This window comes from Bos grunniens, chromosome 3, assembly GCF_055505025.1.
Source record: "Bos grunniens cultivar Pamir isolate PY7600 chromosome 3, Bosgru_T2T1.0, whole genome shotgun sequence".
NCBI classification, from domain to species: Eukaryota; Metazoa; Chordata; class Mammalia; order Artiodactyla; family Bovidae; genus Bos; species Bos grunniens.
Window position 1 is genome coordinate 110,710,187 of NC_141167.1, and position 15,908 is coordinate 110,726,094.

Sequence of the window (15,908 nt, forward strand, 5' to 3'; positions counted from 1 at the left end):
CCACCATAATGGTAGAAAGTGAAAAAGAACTAAAAAGCCTCTTGATGAAAGTGAAAGAGGAGAGTAAAAAAGCTGGCTTAAAACTCAGCATTAAAAAACCAAGATCATGGTATCTGGTCCTATCAGTTCATGGCAAATACATGGAGAAACAACCGAAACAGAGACAGACTGTATTTTCTTGGGCTCCAAAATCACTGCAAATAATGACCACAGCCATGAAATTAAAAGATGCTTGCTCCTTGAAAGAAAAGCTATGATCAATCTAGACTGCCTATTAAAAAGCAGAGACATTACTTTGCCAACAAAGGTCCATCTGGTCAAAGCTATGGTTTTCCCATCATGTATGAATGTGAGAGTTGGACCATAAAGAAGGCTAAGCAATGAAGAATTGATGCTTTTGAATTGTGGTGTTGGAGAAGACTCTTGAGAGTCCCTTAGACTGCAAGGAAATCAAACCAGTCAATCCTAAAGGAAATCAACCCTGAATATTCATTGGAAGGACTGATGCTGAAGCTGAAGCACCAATATTTTGGCCAGCTGATGTGAAGGGCCGACTCATTAGAAAAGATACTGGTGCTGGGCAAGATTAGGCGCAGGAGAAGGGGACAAAAAAGGACGAGATGATTGAATGGCATCACTGATTCAATGGACATGAGTTTCACCAAGCTCCAGGAGATGGTAAAGGACAGGGAAGCCTGGTGTGCTGGCAGAACATGGGGTCACAAAGAGCTGGACATGACTGAGCGACTGAACAACAATGAACAACAGCAATGAAGAAACGTTAGTTTATAGCATTATATAAATGTCATGTGCACAACATTATATGTCTACTCTTGTGTACAGCACAATGGGTTAACTACAAAATTGTACTTTCCATCTGTCACCATGTAATTGATCCCCTTTACCCATTTGCCTACCTCCCCACTGCTTCTCCTCTGATAATCACTGCTCTGTTCTAGGTTTTTATTTATACGTATTTTTGTTTGGGTTCATTTCTTGTTATTTCATTTGTTTGTAGGGTTTTAATAATGCATATTAAAAGTTTTTTTTAATGAAAAATATCAACTCATAGGTAAGACACTATTGAGGATATAATGGGGTTGTCTCAAATCATATATGTCATGTTTTAGAAGCTGTAACATCTAACTTTGTATTTAACATATGTATACCATAAAAATGGAAATAAGTATTAATATTATAGTTATATAAAGAGATCCCTGTGTCTCACCAAAACACTGAACATAATATTTCATTTTAAAAATCATCATAAACCATTGTAATTTTATGACATATATTTTCTATGAACATCAAATATTTTAAATTTTTTCAATGTAAAGCAATTATCCAAGATTTTGTTAAGATTTACTACATACATTTTTTCTCTTTTTCCTTTTATTGAAGTAAGGTTGATGTACAACATTATGTAGTTGGTACAGTTACATTGCCCCCTGCCCCTCTCTCTTCCTAATACTGCTGCTGCTGCTGCTAAGTCGCTTCAGTAGTGTCCAACTCTGTGCAACCCCATAGACGGCAGCCCACCAGGCTCCCCCGTCCCTGGGATTCTCCAGGCAAGAACACTGGAGTGGGTTGCCATTTCCTTCCCCAATGCATGAAAGTGAAAAGTGAAAGTGAAGTCGCTCAGTCGTGTCCGACTCTTAGCGACACCATGGACTGCAGCCCGCCAGGCTCCTCCGTCCATGGGATTTTCCAGGCAAGAGTACTGGAGTGGGTTGCCATTGCCTTCTCTTCCTACTGGTAACCACGAATTTGTTCTTTATATTGCTGAATCTGTTTCGTTTTTGTTATATTCATTAGCTTGTTGTATTTTTTAGGTTATACATACAAGGCAGTGTTTTTCTTTCTCAGACCTATTTCATTTAGCATACATCAGTTCAGTTCAGTTCAGTCATTAAGTCATGTCTTGACTCTCTGTGACCCCATGAATCGCAGCACGCCAGGCCTCCCCGTCCACCACCAACTCCCGGAGTTTACCCATTAACGTACATGCTGCTGCTGCTGCTAAGTCGCTTCAGTCGTGTCCGACTCTGTGCGACCCCATAGACGGAAGCTCACCAGGCTCCCCCGTCCCTGGGATACTCCAGGCAAGAACACTGGAGTGGATTGCCATTTCCTTCTCCAATGCATGAAAGGGAAAAGTGAAAGTGAAGTCTCTCAGTCCTGTCCGACTTTTCAGGACCCCATGGTCTGCAGCCTACCAGGCTCCTCTGTCCATGGGATTTTCCAGGCAAGAGTACTGGAGTGGGGTGCCATTGCCTTCTCCAATTACACCCAGTAAATCCAGCCATGCTTTTGCAAGTGGCAAAATTTCAACCTTTTTTATGACTTAGTAGTACTCAATTGTATATTTATACACCACATCTCTTTATCCCAACATGTTGATGGACGTAAAAGTTGCTTCCAATCTTGACAACTGTAAATAAGGTGACTATGAACATTGGAGTGCATGTATCTTTTTAATTAGTGTGTCTTTTTTTTCAGACATATACCCAAAAGTGGAATCACTGGGCCATGTGACAGCTTTATTTTTAGTTTTTTGAGAAACTTCCATACTCTTTTCCACACTGCCTGCACCAATTTACATTCCCAACAACAGTGTAAAAGAATTCCCATTCTCTATATCCTTGCCAACATTTGTTATTTGTGTTCTTTTTGAATATAGCCATTCTGACAGATGTGTGGTGATGTCTCTGCATGATTTTTTTAATTTTTTTTTTTCTGCATGGTTTTGATTTATATTTCCCTGATGATTAGAGATATTGAGCATCTTTTCATTTGCCTATGGACTAACTGTGTATCCTTTCCTCTTTGGAGAACCGAATATCTACATGTAAAGGAATGAAATTAGGACATTACTAACACTAATTACTACAAAAATAAACTCAAAAAGAATTAGGGACCTAAATGTAAAACTAGAAGCCATAAAACTGCAAGAAGAGAAAAAGAGCACTCTTTGACATAAACCATATCTTTTTTTTGGGGGGGGGAGTAGGGTGGGGGGAGGGATTTTGCTCCTGAAGCAAAATGATAAAACTTAAGCAAATGAGAACTAATCAAACTTAAAAGCATATCAAAAGAAATCATTTAAAAAAGGAGAAAATGGCTTACTGAATGGAAGAAAATATTTGCAAATAATATGATAAGGAGTTACTATCCAAATAAGTAAACAGCCCATACAACTTAATATCAAAAAAGCAAGCAACATGATTCGAAAATGAGCAGAAGAGTTTTAATACATTTTATTTATATATCAGTTCAGTTCAGTTCAGTCACTCAGTCGTGTCCGACTCTTTACGACCCCATGAATTGCAGCACGCCAGGCCTCCCTATCCATCACCAACTCCCGGAGTTCACTCAAACTCACATCCATCAAGTCGGTGATGCCATCCAATCATCTCATCCTCTGTTGTCCCTTTCTCCTCCTGCCCCCAATCCCTCCCAGCATCAGAGTCTTTTCCAATGAGTCAACTCTTCCCATGAGGTGGCCAAAGCACTGGATTTTCAGCTTTAGCATCATTCCTTCCAAAGAACACCCAGGGCTGATCTCCTTCAGAATGGACTGGTTGGATCTCCTTGCCGTCCAAGGGACTCTCAAGAGTCTTCTCCAACACCACAGTTCAAAAGCATCAATTCCTCGGCACTTAGTCTTCTTCACAGTCCAACTCTCACATCCATACATGACCACTGGAAAAACCATAGCCTTGACTAGACGGACCTTTGTTGGCAAAGTAATGTATCTGCTTTTAAATATGCTATCTAGGTTGGTCATAACTTTCCTTCCAAGGAGTAAGCGTCTTTTAAGTTCATGGCTGCAGTCCAATGAGTATACAAACCCATAATACAGTATTTATGTCCTTCATGAGAGGACATAGTGTCAACAGAACTAAGCAAAAGATTCAGAAAAGTCTCTAGGTTTTATGTTGGAATTATCAGTAAGATTAGTTGCTACATATTTGTGATATTTAACCTTTATAGTTATTTCTTAATTTTTTAGGGTAATATATAGAGCCGATGCTATGTTTCCTTCATTACTCACTATGTGTGTGCCAAAATTATTACAAAACACCTTTTATTGTTAAAGCACTCAATACTGTAAAATTGTATTCAAAGTTAGCTCTTATTGCTTTCATATTAAAGAAAAGGGGGCTATTTGCAGTCCTTATCCAAGGATTCCCTTAGTCACAGAACATGTAGGCTCTACCGTCCTGTTTACTGATTTGAATCAGCTTCCCAAAATACCCCATTTAATCAGAAGCTAGCATTTAGCAGTCATTGGAAGGACACCACTGAATACAGTGCATTAAAATTTTTAAATAGTATGGCATGAGTCTTAATTATATATCTAATCTATCTATCTATATCTAGAAACATATTGAAAAATACTTGACTGTGATTTCTATAGTGTATCTCTTATAGGAAATAATTATCTCCCCTTAGCAGTACCACATAGTCCCTCACAACATTACCTAGAATTTTTTTTGAATATTTACATCCCTAGGAATTTAAAATCATCTTTTAGTATAGTAGTCATAGGTGTTGTTGCTTCTTCTTCCATCTTGCTTTTCTTACTTTATCAAAGGCACAAAACCCATCTAGTGGACGATTGGCAGTAGCATAGAATATGCAGAGACAAATAGTGGAAGTAGTTGGAAAACTTCCTTAACATCCTAACTAAATGCCTGTCATGGATCGGGTCCAAGTCTCAGACACTTGATCCCCATATGTCAACCTCTGGGAAAAGGCTTCTCCAGATATTTCAGGGTAGATGTTTCCTGACATCTGTGAACACTCAGTTATGCAGTGATAGTACAAGATTATTCAAGAAATTTCTAAGTATCTTTCTGAAAGCATTCTTCATGTCCTTATTCCTGAGGCTGAAAATGAGAGGGCTGAGGAAAGGGGTGACGACAGTGTAGGGAACTGCGATCACTGTGTCATCTCCCCCTGATGCTTCTGGCTTCAGATACACAATAGATGCAAAACCAAAGTGGATGATGACCACTGTGAGGTGGGAGGCACAGGTAGAAAAGGCCTTCTGCTTGCCCTCAGCCGAAGGGATTTTGAGGACAGTGGAAAGAATGAACACATAAGTGAGGATGATGACAAGGAAGGTGCCCATCAAACCTGACACTGACATCACTGTTACAGTGAATTCTGTGAGGTCACTGTCTAAACAGGACAGCCTCACAACAGCCCTCATATGACAAAAGAAGTGTTTGACAAGGTTGGGGTTGCAGAAAGAGCCCCTGAATATCAATGCAGTCTCTATCACAGAGACAAAGAAGCCTGCAATCCAAGCAGAGGCCACACATTTTCCACACACCATGTTGGTCATAAGCAAAGGATATCTGAGAGGGTTGCAGATGGCCAAGAAGCGATCATATCCCATCCAAGTAAGAATGGCACAATTAGTGCCACCAAGTCCCAAGAAGAAACACATTTGCAAGCCACAACCTATGGATGAAATGCTTCTGTCCTTGGCCAGGAGATCTGAGAGCATCTTGGGGATAATGGTCAGTGTGTAGCAGGTCTCAGAGAAAGAGAGTGCACTAAGGAAGAGGTACATGGGTGTGTGGAGACGTCTGTCCACCCAAGTTAGACCCATGATGGCCAGATTACCTGTGAGGGTGGGAAGGTAGAGGCAAAAGAAAACCACAAAGAGAAATGTCTGTGCATGTGGGTAAACAGAAAAGCCAACAAGGATGAACTCTTTCAGGACTGTCTGGTTGATCTTCATCATGTGAAGTTCTGAAATCCAAGGAAACAAAAAATTCAAATTTCCATTATTCTCTGCAGTTTTGGTGTGAATAAAACAGACGATCAAATTTGCAGTTACCAATTGATTTTATATTTTATTTGGCAAAACAAGATGTGTATGTAGGTAATACTTTTCTTAATTGTCCTTTCATGTGTTTCTTCTTTATTAAGCCACCGTTACTAATTACTTATTGTGACTTTTTCTGCCATATTTTTTAAAGGAGTTTAATGGCTGATAGTAAAAAAAGAACAAAAAATACTCTAATTGCTGTCCAGATGAAGGAAATTCACATGCATAAGGTGAGTTACATTTGGATCTGATTCTAAGCCATGAAAAAATTACCAAGTAGTTAATTGACAGAATCAGGATCTGACATAGCAACTTCTACTTATAATATTGTCTGTAAGCAGCTAATAAGTAAAGTTTGATAGTTGTTTGGAATTTGGGGACTGTATTTAAACAACGGCTTATACTTACAACAGAAGATCAAAGTCATTACCTCTTCTTGAAAAAGACAATTAGGTCCTGAAATACTAAAGGAAAAGAAATAGCAAGCTCCCTTTCCTCTCTTCTAAAGGACCCTTAGGATAAATTTTGCTTAAATAGTTTGTGGATGATGTTACTAAGCAGACATTTTATGCAACTATAGATCAAGTGGCAAGAGACATTTTCTTCATTTCTTCAATGTAAAGCTCAGCATATGCAAAAAAGACAAATTCTAGTGATTCTGTATATTTCTTGATAATTCTATGTCAGATTTAATCTCATCCTCTTTAAAATTCCATGTTTGTCCTTATAGTTAATAACCCCTTATGTTTATATGACCTTGAACTATGTATTTTCTTAGCCACATGCTAACATATTTAATAACTCATTTATAGAGCCTGCATTTTGCCAAATTTGTTTGCATATTTATTCAGTTTACTCTTCAAACTGTATAGGTGAAGTGCCTAGGAGAAATATAGAATGTGTAGGGCAGCTGTAATTATTTTTAAAATTTACATTTTACATTTATAAATTTAAAAATTTAAAAATTGTTTTTTAAAAATACCTACTTTAAAAATAAGATGACCATATCTATGAAGTGTCACAACTGTAACCGGAATCAAGCTGTTTTAACGTTAATGGTATAGGATTTTCGTTTATCAATGCTTTCACCTTGAAGAAAGACTACGAGTCATATAAGTCTGTAGTTCTCAGAGTGATAATATATATGGAGCATTTTAAGAAGATATTGATTTCCAATAACTCCAATAATGAGCAGGTTATTTTAAATGTGTTGAATCTCAAAACAATGTTTTACTTTGTTATTCAGCACTGTATCTTTGGCAGAGATGGAGACTTTCCATTGTTCCTTAGATTTGGTTCAGGCAAAGATTAAGCATTTTCAGGGTGGAATCTTGCTGGTCACTGAGAGTCAGAAGAGGCAGTAGGAAAATGGCCTAAATTACAAATGTTTTCATAAACAGTTCACAACATATGGACTCTACCTTAAAGGTCCCTTGGATTCTTTTGTCCTCGTGGACCTGACAAGATCTTCATTCTTTCATAGTCACACATGAGTCCCCTGACCTAATCTTGTCTATGAACCCTTTCATCTTTCTTGTTTCTCTCTCTCACTGTATCTACACTTTATCTGTGAGCGATTATCTCCAAAAAGGTAGACTATTTTTCTGTCTTCTTGCCTAAGAACTTATTATGAGGGACAGTGTCTAAATGTCCCTTCGGTTTGTTCATGAGACCTTTAAGTAACCCTCTTCAGTACCCAAACTCCATGTGAGTGTCCTTCGCGTCCAATTCCACAGTTGTAGATCATTGTTTCATTTCTCTCTATAAGCATCTTTCTGAAGGATTCTAGCTGTTTAAGAACAAAATCTCCCCCAGTTAGAAAATACTCGGTCTTTCTGTTGATCCCTAACATATTATGAAAAATTCTTTCCACTAACAGAGCTATTTACACACTAAGGTTCTAAATTCACATGACTCTTCACAATAACTCTATAAGAAAGGCGATTATATGGATTGTGGAATTAAAAGATACACTAAGTTCCCCAAAGGGAAAAAGTATACTAGCAAAATACAAAGTTGTTTTAGTAGGTGATCTCCTTGGTGCAAAGCCCAAAAGTTTTTCTGTCATACTACCTGCAAAACAGTGTGATTTCATACAATAGGCCATATTCCCTCCAAGACAGCCCAGAAAGGTTGTTTTCAAAGTTTAAAGTTCAGAAGCATTTTGAAAATACAAAGAACAATTGATACAAATTCCAGACCAGGTCCTTTCTCATTTAGGTTTTACTCAATTGTGTAGTAAATATCTACTTAGCTAACCATCAGGACTAAAATAGGAATGTCAATCTCCTTCTACTTTTGGCATATTCTGAACGTGTGTGTATATGTGTGAATGAGGGATGTTACCATATCCCATCCAATTCTAAGTTCTCTCTGAAGTTATTACTAAATCAACCTGTCTCAAATTTAGTTTGCCATATAGAGCCACACTGACAAAAGAAATATATATCCTTTTCAAAGTCAAAGAGAAATGGTAATTTGAGGAAAATGGTAGTGACGGTTAGTTATCAAGAAAAGAGAGTCAAACCATCTAGAATAATTTCCCACCTTGTGTATTTTTCAATGGCTCCAATGCCAAGTCAGTATTATAGTTATATTCTTCCAAGAACGTCTTCACGTTGTTAGAAGTATGCTTTGTTCTTCACTCAAAAGAGGCAAAGATCAATTTAGTATGCAAATTACTGGTCAAAGACTCTGGACTCTGAACTTTGTCACTGTTAGTTAAGTGACCTTGGGAAAGCCCTTGCATCTTCTGAGTTTCCCGACCTGGGAAGTGAAAAAAGTGGTCCTGACTTTGGGGACATCAGTTTTCTATGGCTCCAGAGTTTTTGACATGACATGTGAGGTTAGGCCACATTTGCAATGATCAGTTCCCAACACTCACTAAATTGCAGTGGCTTAGAGCCTTTACTTTTAACACTTTAGAGATATTACCTGATAATTGCCAGGGCTTGAGGTTCCTGACCTCTAGAGGTTTGTTAGGTTCTGCTTAAGAGACTCTCAGGGATTTCTTTCTTCTTTCATCAGAAGGAGGAAAAGAACTTTCTCACTCAACTTTTTAATTTGCTCTTATTAGTTGCAGGACTTTGTGTAACACGTGACTAGTAAAACTCTTCTGGGAATCTCTGGGGATTTAAAACATTCAGAGTTCATATTCTACCCATAACCAAGGCTTCCCGCTACTTCATTAGTTTTGTTTTATCAGAGAGGGAAGTCAGCTGCATCACTAGTACTCATTCCATTCACTTTTCCACTCTCCAGAAAAGGCTTTCCCTCTATTCATCAACTCCCTTCCTCTGTGGACAAAAACTATCGCCTTCCATTTCAGTAAACAAAGAATATTGTCTGCCTTTATGATAAAGAAGGAATGTTGCTAGCCATCATACCTTCAAGCTATTAGCCACTGAACTATACCCTAAGGGAAATGCAAAACAGTGAAAGGCAGGATGCTGGTCCTTCCCATAGATAAAAAGACACTAAAATAATTGATTTTAGATGTCTTGTATTTTTGTGATTAGCAGTAATTTTTTTAATGTTCAACTACATGTTCTCTATAGCAAAAAAAAAAAACAAAACAAAACAAAAAAACTCTTATATATCCTGGATTCTTCCTTAACTTTTGGGAAGTTCCACAGAGCTATATGAAAAATTGTATCCTGGCCTATCACCTTTAGAAAGTCCACTGAATACAAAATTAATGTACTTAAATCAGAATTTATTTCTCTCATACAACAGTCTTGTGACAAGCAATCCAGAATTTGCAAGGTTGATATGGTAACTTCGCTTCACAAAGTTATACAAGCCCTTGAAAACTGGTGAATTGTTTCTGCCATCCTTAAGATAAGCCTTCCATTGCTGAGTCCATAGTATCTGGTTTTCTGTTCATCAGATCAGATCAGTCGCTCAGTCGTGTCTGACTCTTTGTGACCCCATGAATCGCAGCACGCCAGGCCTCCTTGTCCATCACCAACTCCTGGAGTTCACTGAGACTCACGTCCATCGAGTCAGTCATGCCATCCAGCCATCTCATCCTCTGTCATCCCTTTCTCCTCTTGCCCCCAATCCCTCCCAGCACCAGAGGCTTTTCCAATGAGTCAACTCTTCGCATGAGGTGGCCAAAGTACTGGAGTTGCAGCTTTAGCATCATTCCTTCCAAAGAAATCCCAGTGCTGAGATCCTTCAGAATGGACTGGTTGGATCTCCTTGCAGTCCAAGGGACTCTCAAGAGTCTTCTCCAACACCACAGTTCAAAAGCATCAATTCTTCAGCGTTCAGCCATCTTCACAGTCGAACTCTCACATCCATACATGACCACAGGAGAAACCATAGCCTTGACTAGACAAACCCTTGTTGCCAATGTTTCTGCTTTTGAATACGCTATCTAGGTTGGTCATAACTTTCCTTCCAAGGAGTAAGCATCTTTTAATTTCATGGCTGCAGTTACCATCTGCAGTGATTTTGGAGCCCCCAAAAATAAAGTCTGACACTGATTCCACTGTTTCCCCATCTATTTCCCATGAAGTGATGGGACTGGATGCCATGATCTTCATTTTCTGAATGTTGAGCTTTAAGCCAACTTTTTCACTCTCTACTTTCACTTTCATCAAGAGGCTGTTGAGTTCCTCTTCACTTTCTGCCATAAGGGTGGTGTCATCTGCATATCTGAGGTTATTGATATTTCTCCTGGCAATCTTGATTCCAGTTTGTGTTTCTTCTAGTCCAGCGTTTCTCATGATGTACTCTGCATATAAGTTAAATAAGCAGGGTGACAATATACAGCCTTAACAAACTCCTTTTCCTATCTGGAACCAGTCTGTTGTTCCATGTCCAGTTCTAACTGTTGCTTCCTGACCTGCATAGAAATTTCTCAAGAGGCAGATCAGGTGGTCTGGCATTCCCATCTCTTTCAGAATTTTCCACAGTTTATTGTGATCCACACAGTCAAAGGTTTTGGCATAGTCAATAAAGCAGAAATAGATGTTTTTCTGTTCATAGCCATCAGTAAATCAGAAAGAGATACATCATTCTTAAGGGATAAACCTAGAAGTTACACCTATCATTTAAGCTTATAAGCTTGGCAACAAAGGAGGCTAAGAATATAGAAGCTACTGTATTTGACCATCTGTGTACCCTGCTATAATTTCAGAGGATTCTATTATTAAAAATATTGAGAGAATACTTTCAATCACTTGCTATAGGTCTACTCAGCTGACAGTTCCTTTTTGTGGTAGTTTTGGAATTTTTTGTCTTTTTAGGAATCTGTCTATATCATCTAACTTATCTAATTTATTAGTCTGCAAATGTTCATAATATTTACTTATAATTCTTTTTATTTCTGGAAGTTCAATAACAATATCATTTCTGAGTTCCATAATTTAAATTATCTGAGTTTTTTTTTTTTTTGGTCTTGATTAATTGAGCAAATGTTTATCAATTTTGTTGATCTTTTTGATCTCTTGTTAAAAATCAAAAGAAGCAGCTTTTGGTTTCATCGACTTAAAAGTTTTTCTTTTATCCTACTATTTAAATTTTTTTTTTCTTTAAATTTTACTCCCTGCCCCCCTACCCCCACCTTCTATTTGCTTTAGGTTTACTTTGCTGTTCTCACAATGTCTTATGGTATAAGATTATGTTGCTTATTTGCCATCTTTCCAAATCCTGAAAGATGATGCTGTGAAAGTACTGCACTCAATATGCCAGCAAATTTGGAAAACTCAAACTCCCATATGATTGTAACCATACATTTTTTCCTATTATACATCTGTGACTCTACTTCTGTTTAGTAAATAAGTTCATTTACCCCTTTTTTAATTTTAGATTCCATATATAAGCAATATATATTTGTGCATGCTTTTTTTTGTATCTAACTTCCTTTCCTCAGTATTACAGTCTCTACATACATCCATGTTGCTGCAAATGGCATTATTTTTTTGTAGCTGAGCAATATTCCATTGTACATATGTATCACATCTTCTTTATCTATTTCTTTGCTGTTGGACATTCAGGTTGCTTCCATATTCTAGATATTGTAAATAGTGCTGCAATGAACATTGTGAGGTTTACATCTTCTTAAACTATGGTTTTCTCCAGGTGCATGCTCAGGAATGGAATTGCTAATAATACTGTAGCTCTATTTTTTTTTTTTAAGGAAACTCTGTACTGTACTGCTCTTCATAGTGGCCACCATAAGAAATTCTTTAAGAAAATCTGTTACTGTACTTTTTAAATCAAGTATTTCCATGTGGGCAATCTTAAATTTCTATTTTATTTATTGGTATTATATTTGATTAATATTATTATGATACCTTTATTTACTTCTTTTTTTTAAGTCTTTAAATATATTTATTCAATAAAATGATGACTTTGAAGGTTTTTACTTTTCATTATGTCATCTAGTCACACTCACAGGAATTTCTTGTTGCCTGATTTCTTTTCTGGTAACATGTGATACATTTCTGCTGCTTTCCATGTATCTTACTTTTGTTGTTGTTTAAAACTGGATATTTTAGATAATATATTGAAGAAACTTTGTTTATTGCCCCACCCCCTTACACATCCCTGGGCCTTATATTTGTTATTTTTTCTAATATTTGTTTAGTGACTATCTTGATTATTTTAGTGAAATTTCTCCTTCCCAGCCTTTTACAGTGTTAGTTCTCTGATGTGGCCTATCAGGGGCAGAGTCTTAGTTATGCCCACATTCACTCTGGGGTGAATGGTTTGGTTAACAGTCACTTTGGATGTCCTTTTCTTGGCCTTATGCACCTGTTAGCCTACTGAATGCTCTATTGTTTTCAACCCTGCCCTAGAACATAAATTGTTCCACAGAAGAATGAAACAAAATTCAGTCTCCTATGAAGGAATGGGCTTCCTTGGTGGGTCTGATGGTAAAGAATCTGCCTGCAATGGAGAACACCTGGCTTGGATCCCTGTGGGAAGATTCCCTGGAGAAGGAAATAGCTACCCACTCCAGTATTCTTGCCTGGAGAATTTCATGGACAGAGGAGCATGAAGGAATAGTTTCTGAGGTCAGTGTTAAAGATTTGCTCTGTTTCAGGGAGGACTGTTTGTTATCCTTTCCCCCTTGTTTAAAGAGCTTTTTAAATGAGGCTGAGATATTGAAGTAGAAACATCTTGTCTGGGGACATTGAGCAACAATATGACTGAACCCTCTAGAAATCCTTTATGGGAAGGGAGTCACTTGAATATGTAGACAAAGAATGTCTCTTGTCAATTCATTAAATAGAGGATGTTGTAGTCACCAAGCCATCAACCTCTGATGGTGCACCCTAATGGAATTCAGGAAGGAGAAAAACAGAATGCCGGCCCTAGATATTTAAGGTGCATATCAAAGGAATAGTTTCCATGAGACTAAACCCTTTCATCTTCTCATACATAGAAACATTATAAATTCGTTTACTTGAGGTGCCTTTTTTCTCTAACTAACAGAAATCTTTGGATACTCCAACTCCCTTTTTTGCATAAACTTCTATATATCCTGAGTCCTCCCCTACCTCTTCGGAACAGGTAGAACAGCTACCTGAGAGCCTGTCTTTAAGGATTAAATCCTCCGTATATCTGCCAAATAAAACATACTTCTCAACTTTTAGGTAATGCATATATATATTTTTTTATTTGACCAGTACTCTCATATATTCATGAAAGCCTTAAGCTATGTCATATCGTGAATGTGTGCCTTTCATAAGAAGAATGTGAGTAGCCTAGAAGGAAATACTATGTATTTTGTGTTTTTGTTTTCACTGTGGCTAGGGCAGTTTGTTGAACACAGTAAGTCTCAATACATGATGTAATGGTGTTGCTGTAAATCTCTACCAGATGAATGTTATTCTCTGTCCTGACAAGAAATGGCAAAGTCCCAAGGCACAACTTCCACCCTCCAAGTTGTCCGTTCTGGCTAAGAGGAGGCAGATCTCAGTTGACAGCTCCTTCAGGGCCAGGTTCCCATATCCTGTCCAGCTGTCATCCCTGAGAGAGCCAGGAATCCAACCCAAATGGTGTTCAGTCTCCTCAGGTCACCCAAATGGGGAAACCAAGTCTCACAGACTGTGGCCCAGAAAGACAACCCACTGCTAGTGGGTCACAGAGATAGGAATGGGGTGGGGGGGTGGTGAGGTTCACTGTTCCTCAAGGTCTGGGCCACAGCTAGTAGAGCCCTTTAGTGAGGGCTCTGCAGCCCAGCAGGACATAGCCCCCCATCTCTTCCCTGGGCCCTCGAGCTCACCTACTAGCCCAAGGCTGGGTAAGCTGGAGGACCTCCAGGAGGAGGCCTGAATCTGCCTCTTACCTCACTCTCCACCTGATGACTACCACACCACTGATATTTGATTGAATCCCTTCCCCATTGGTCCCTCATTGACAGTTACCAGTGGGCAGGGCCCGCTGCAGTGCTGACCAATAGCTGAGCAGGACAACTAACTCAGTGCTCATTGATGGTTGGTTGATTGTGGGTAGGGCTGACAGGCACAGTGGCTGAGAAAGACCTGTTGCCTAGTAACAGGGTGCAGAATAATGAGGCACAGCAATAGCTACTTGCTAAGGGCTGTGCTCTTCAGTGCTCATCCTGCTCTGTTACACAACCAACTTTGTAATGTTTCAGAGGGCCCTTAAGGCATCTCAGAGAAAAATAGTAAGGAGAAGGCAATGGCACCCCACTCCAGCACTCTTGCCTGGAAAATCCCATGGATGGAGGAGCCTGGTAGGCTCCAGTCCATGGGGTCGCTAAGAGTCGGACACGACTGAGCGACTTCACTTTCACTTTTCACTTTCATGCATTGGAGAAGGAAATGGCAATCCACTCCAGTGTTCTTGCCTGGAGAATCCCAGGGACAGAGGAGCCTGGTGGGCTGCCATCTATGGGGTCGCACAGAGTCGGACACAACTGAAGCGACTTAGCAGCAGCAGTAGCAGCAAGGATTGTTTAGTATGTTGAATTACATAGGAAGCATTGTCAAGGCATAATAAGCTTCCTCAGTTATACTCTGGATGAGTTTTGTTAGTATAGACATTGTTGAAATTATATAGTTTCTGAAATTAAGATATGTCCTAGTGTAATGTCATAATTCTAGTTGTTATCTTAAATGTATGTTACAGCAACTTGGTTAAGCTTCTTTGTCAAACATCTTAATCACATCTTTAACTTTGACCTTTAAGTCTTTTGTCAATTATAGACAGTTATTGTACTCTGATACTTTGTCAAAAGTGCTTCATCCTTAAGAAAATTCATAGGAGAGACTTTTAAAACATTCAGGTCTATGATAAATTTCACATCACACTGCTGAACTGGGTAAGAAATTTAAAAGTCTAATGGAAACTCTGATTTCATAAAACTGTTAGCAAAAAGGGTTAGTTACATGGAACTGGGTACACTGATGAATGTGATTATAATTTTTTGGTTTTGTCTGAACTATTACTGGTTTTTAATCTATGTCTTCTAGATATAGGGTGACTTTTCCCCTTAAGCTAATTATGATGTATAGCAACTTGGTTAATAATACTTTTGTAAGTAAAATTGAAACATTTATCTTCTTGCTGTATCTGATCTCTCCAGAAATTCCAAACTCATAGGTTCCCAACAGTCTTATCAAATAAATAAAGAAGGTCACTACCAGACTGGTGACATTTTTTGGGACTTCAAAAGGAGAAATTTATCCAAATTTGTAAGGCAAAATCTGTGACAAGCCCTTGGTTTGGATTTCTTGGCCCTCAGAGGCCTTTTAAAAGTTCAATATGAGATTCTTTATGAAAAATTCTAACACAGCCAATTTAAAAGAGCCTATATGATCAATATAAGTAACCAGGCCAACCCTTGTTGAAATCAGACTTAATTTGCAAACAAATTAATCTTAATTTGGCTATATTTGGTAAAAATTAGGATGATTTTAGATAGAAAAGATAATGTTTCAATGTATATCTAATTCTGATTCTGTTAATTGAGGTGTGCATTAACTAAAGTCTCAGACAGCCCCTTGTTTTCACGCTACATAATTGCAAAGTTTAACTGAATTGTTAAAAGGATATTCCAAAGTTGTTTCTGAAGAATACA

The 15,908-nt window shown here is 38.3% G+C and overlaps 1 protein-coding gene across 1 annotated transcript; it reads right to left on the minus strand.

Moving 5' to 3' along the window:
* Nucleotides 1-4,807: 4,807 nt before the first annotated feature.
* On the minus strand, nucleotides 4,808-5,755 carry LOC147376791 (olfactory receptor 10X1-like). Its single transcript, XM_086394082.1, has one exon. The coding sequence runs from the start codon at nucleotides 5,753-5,755 to the stop codon at nucleotides 4,808-4,810; it is 948 nt and encodes a 315-aa protein (XP_086250208.1).
* Nucleotides 5,756-15,908: the final 10,153 nt, after the last annotated feature.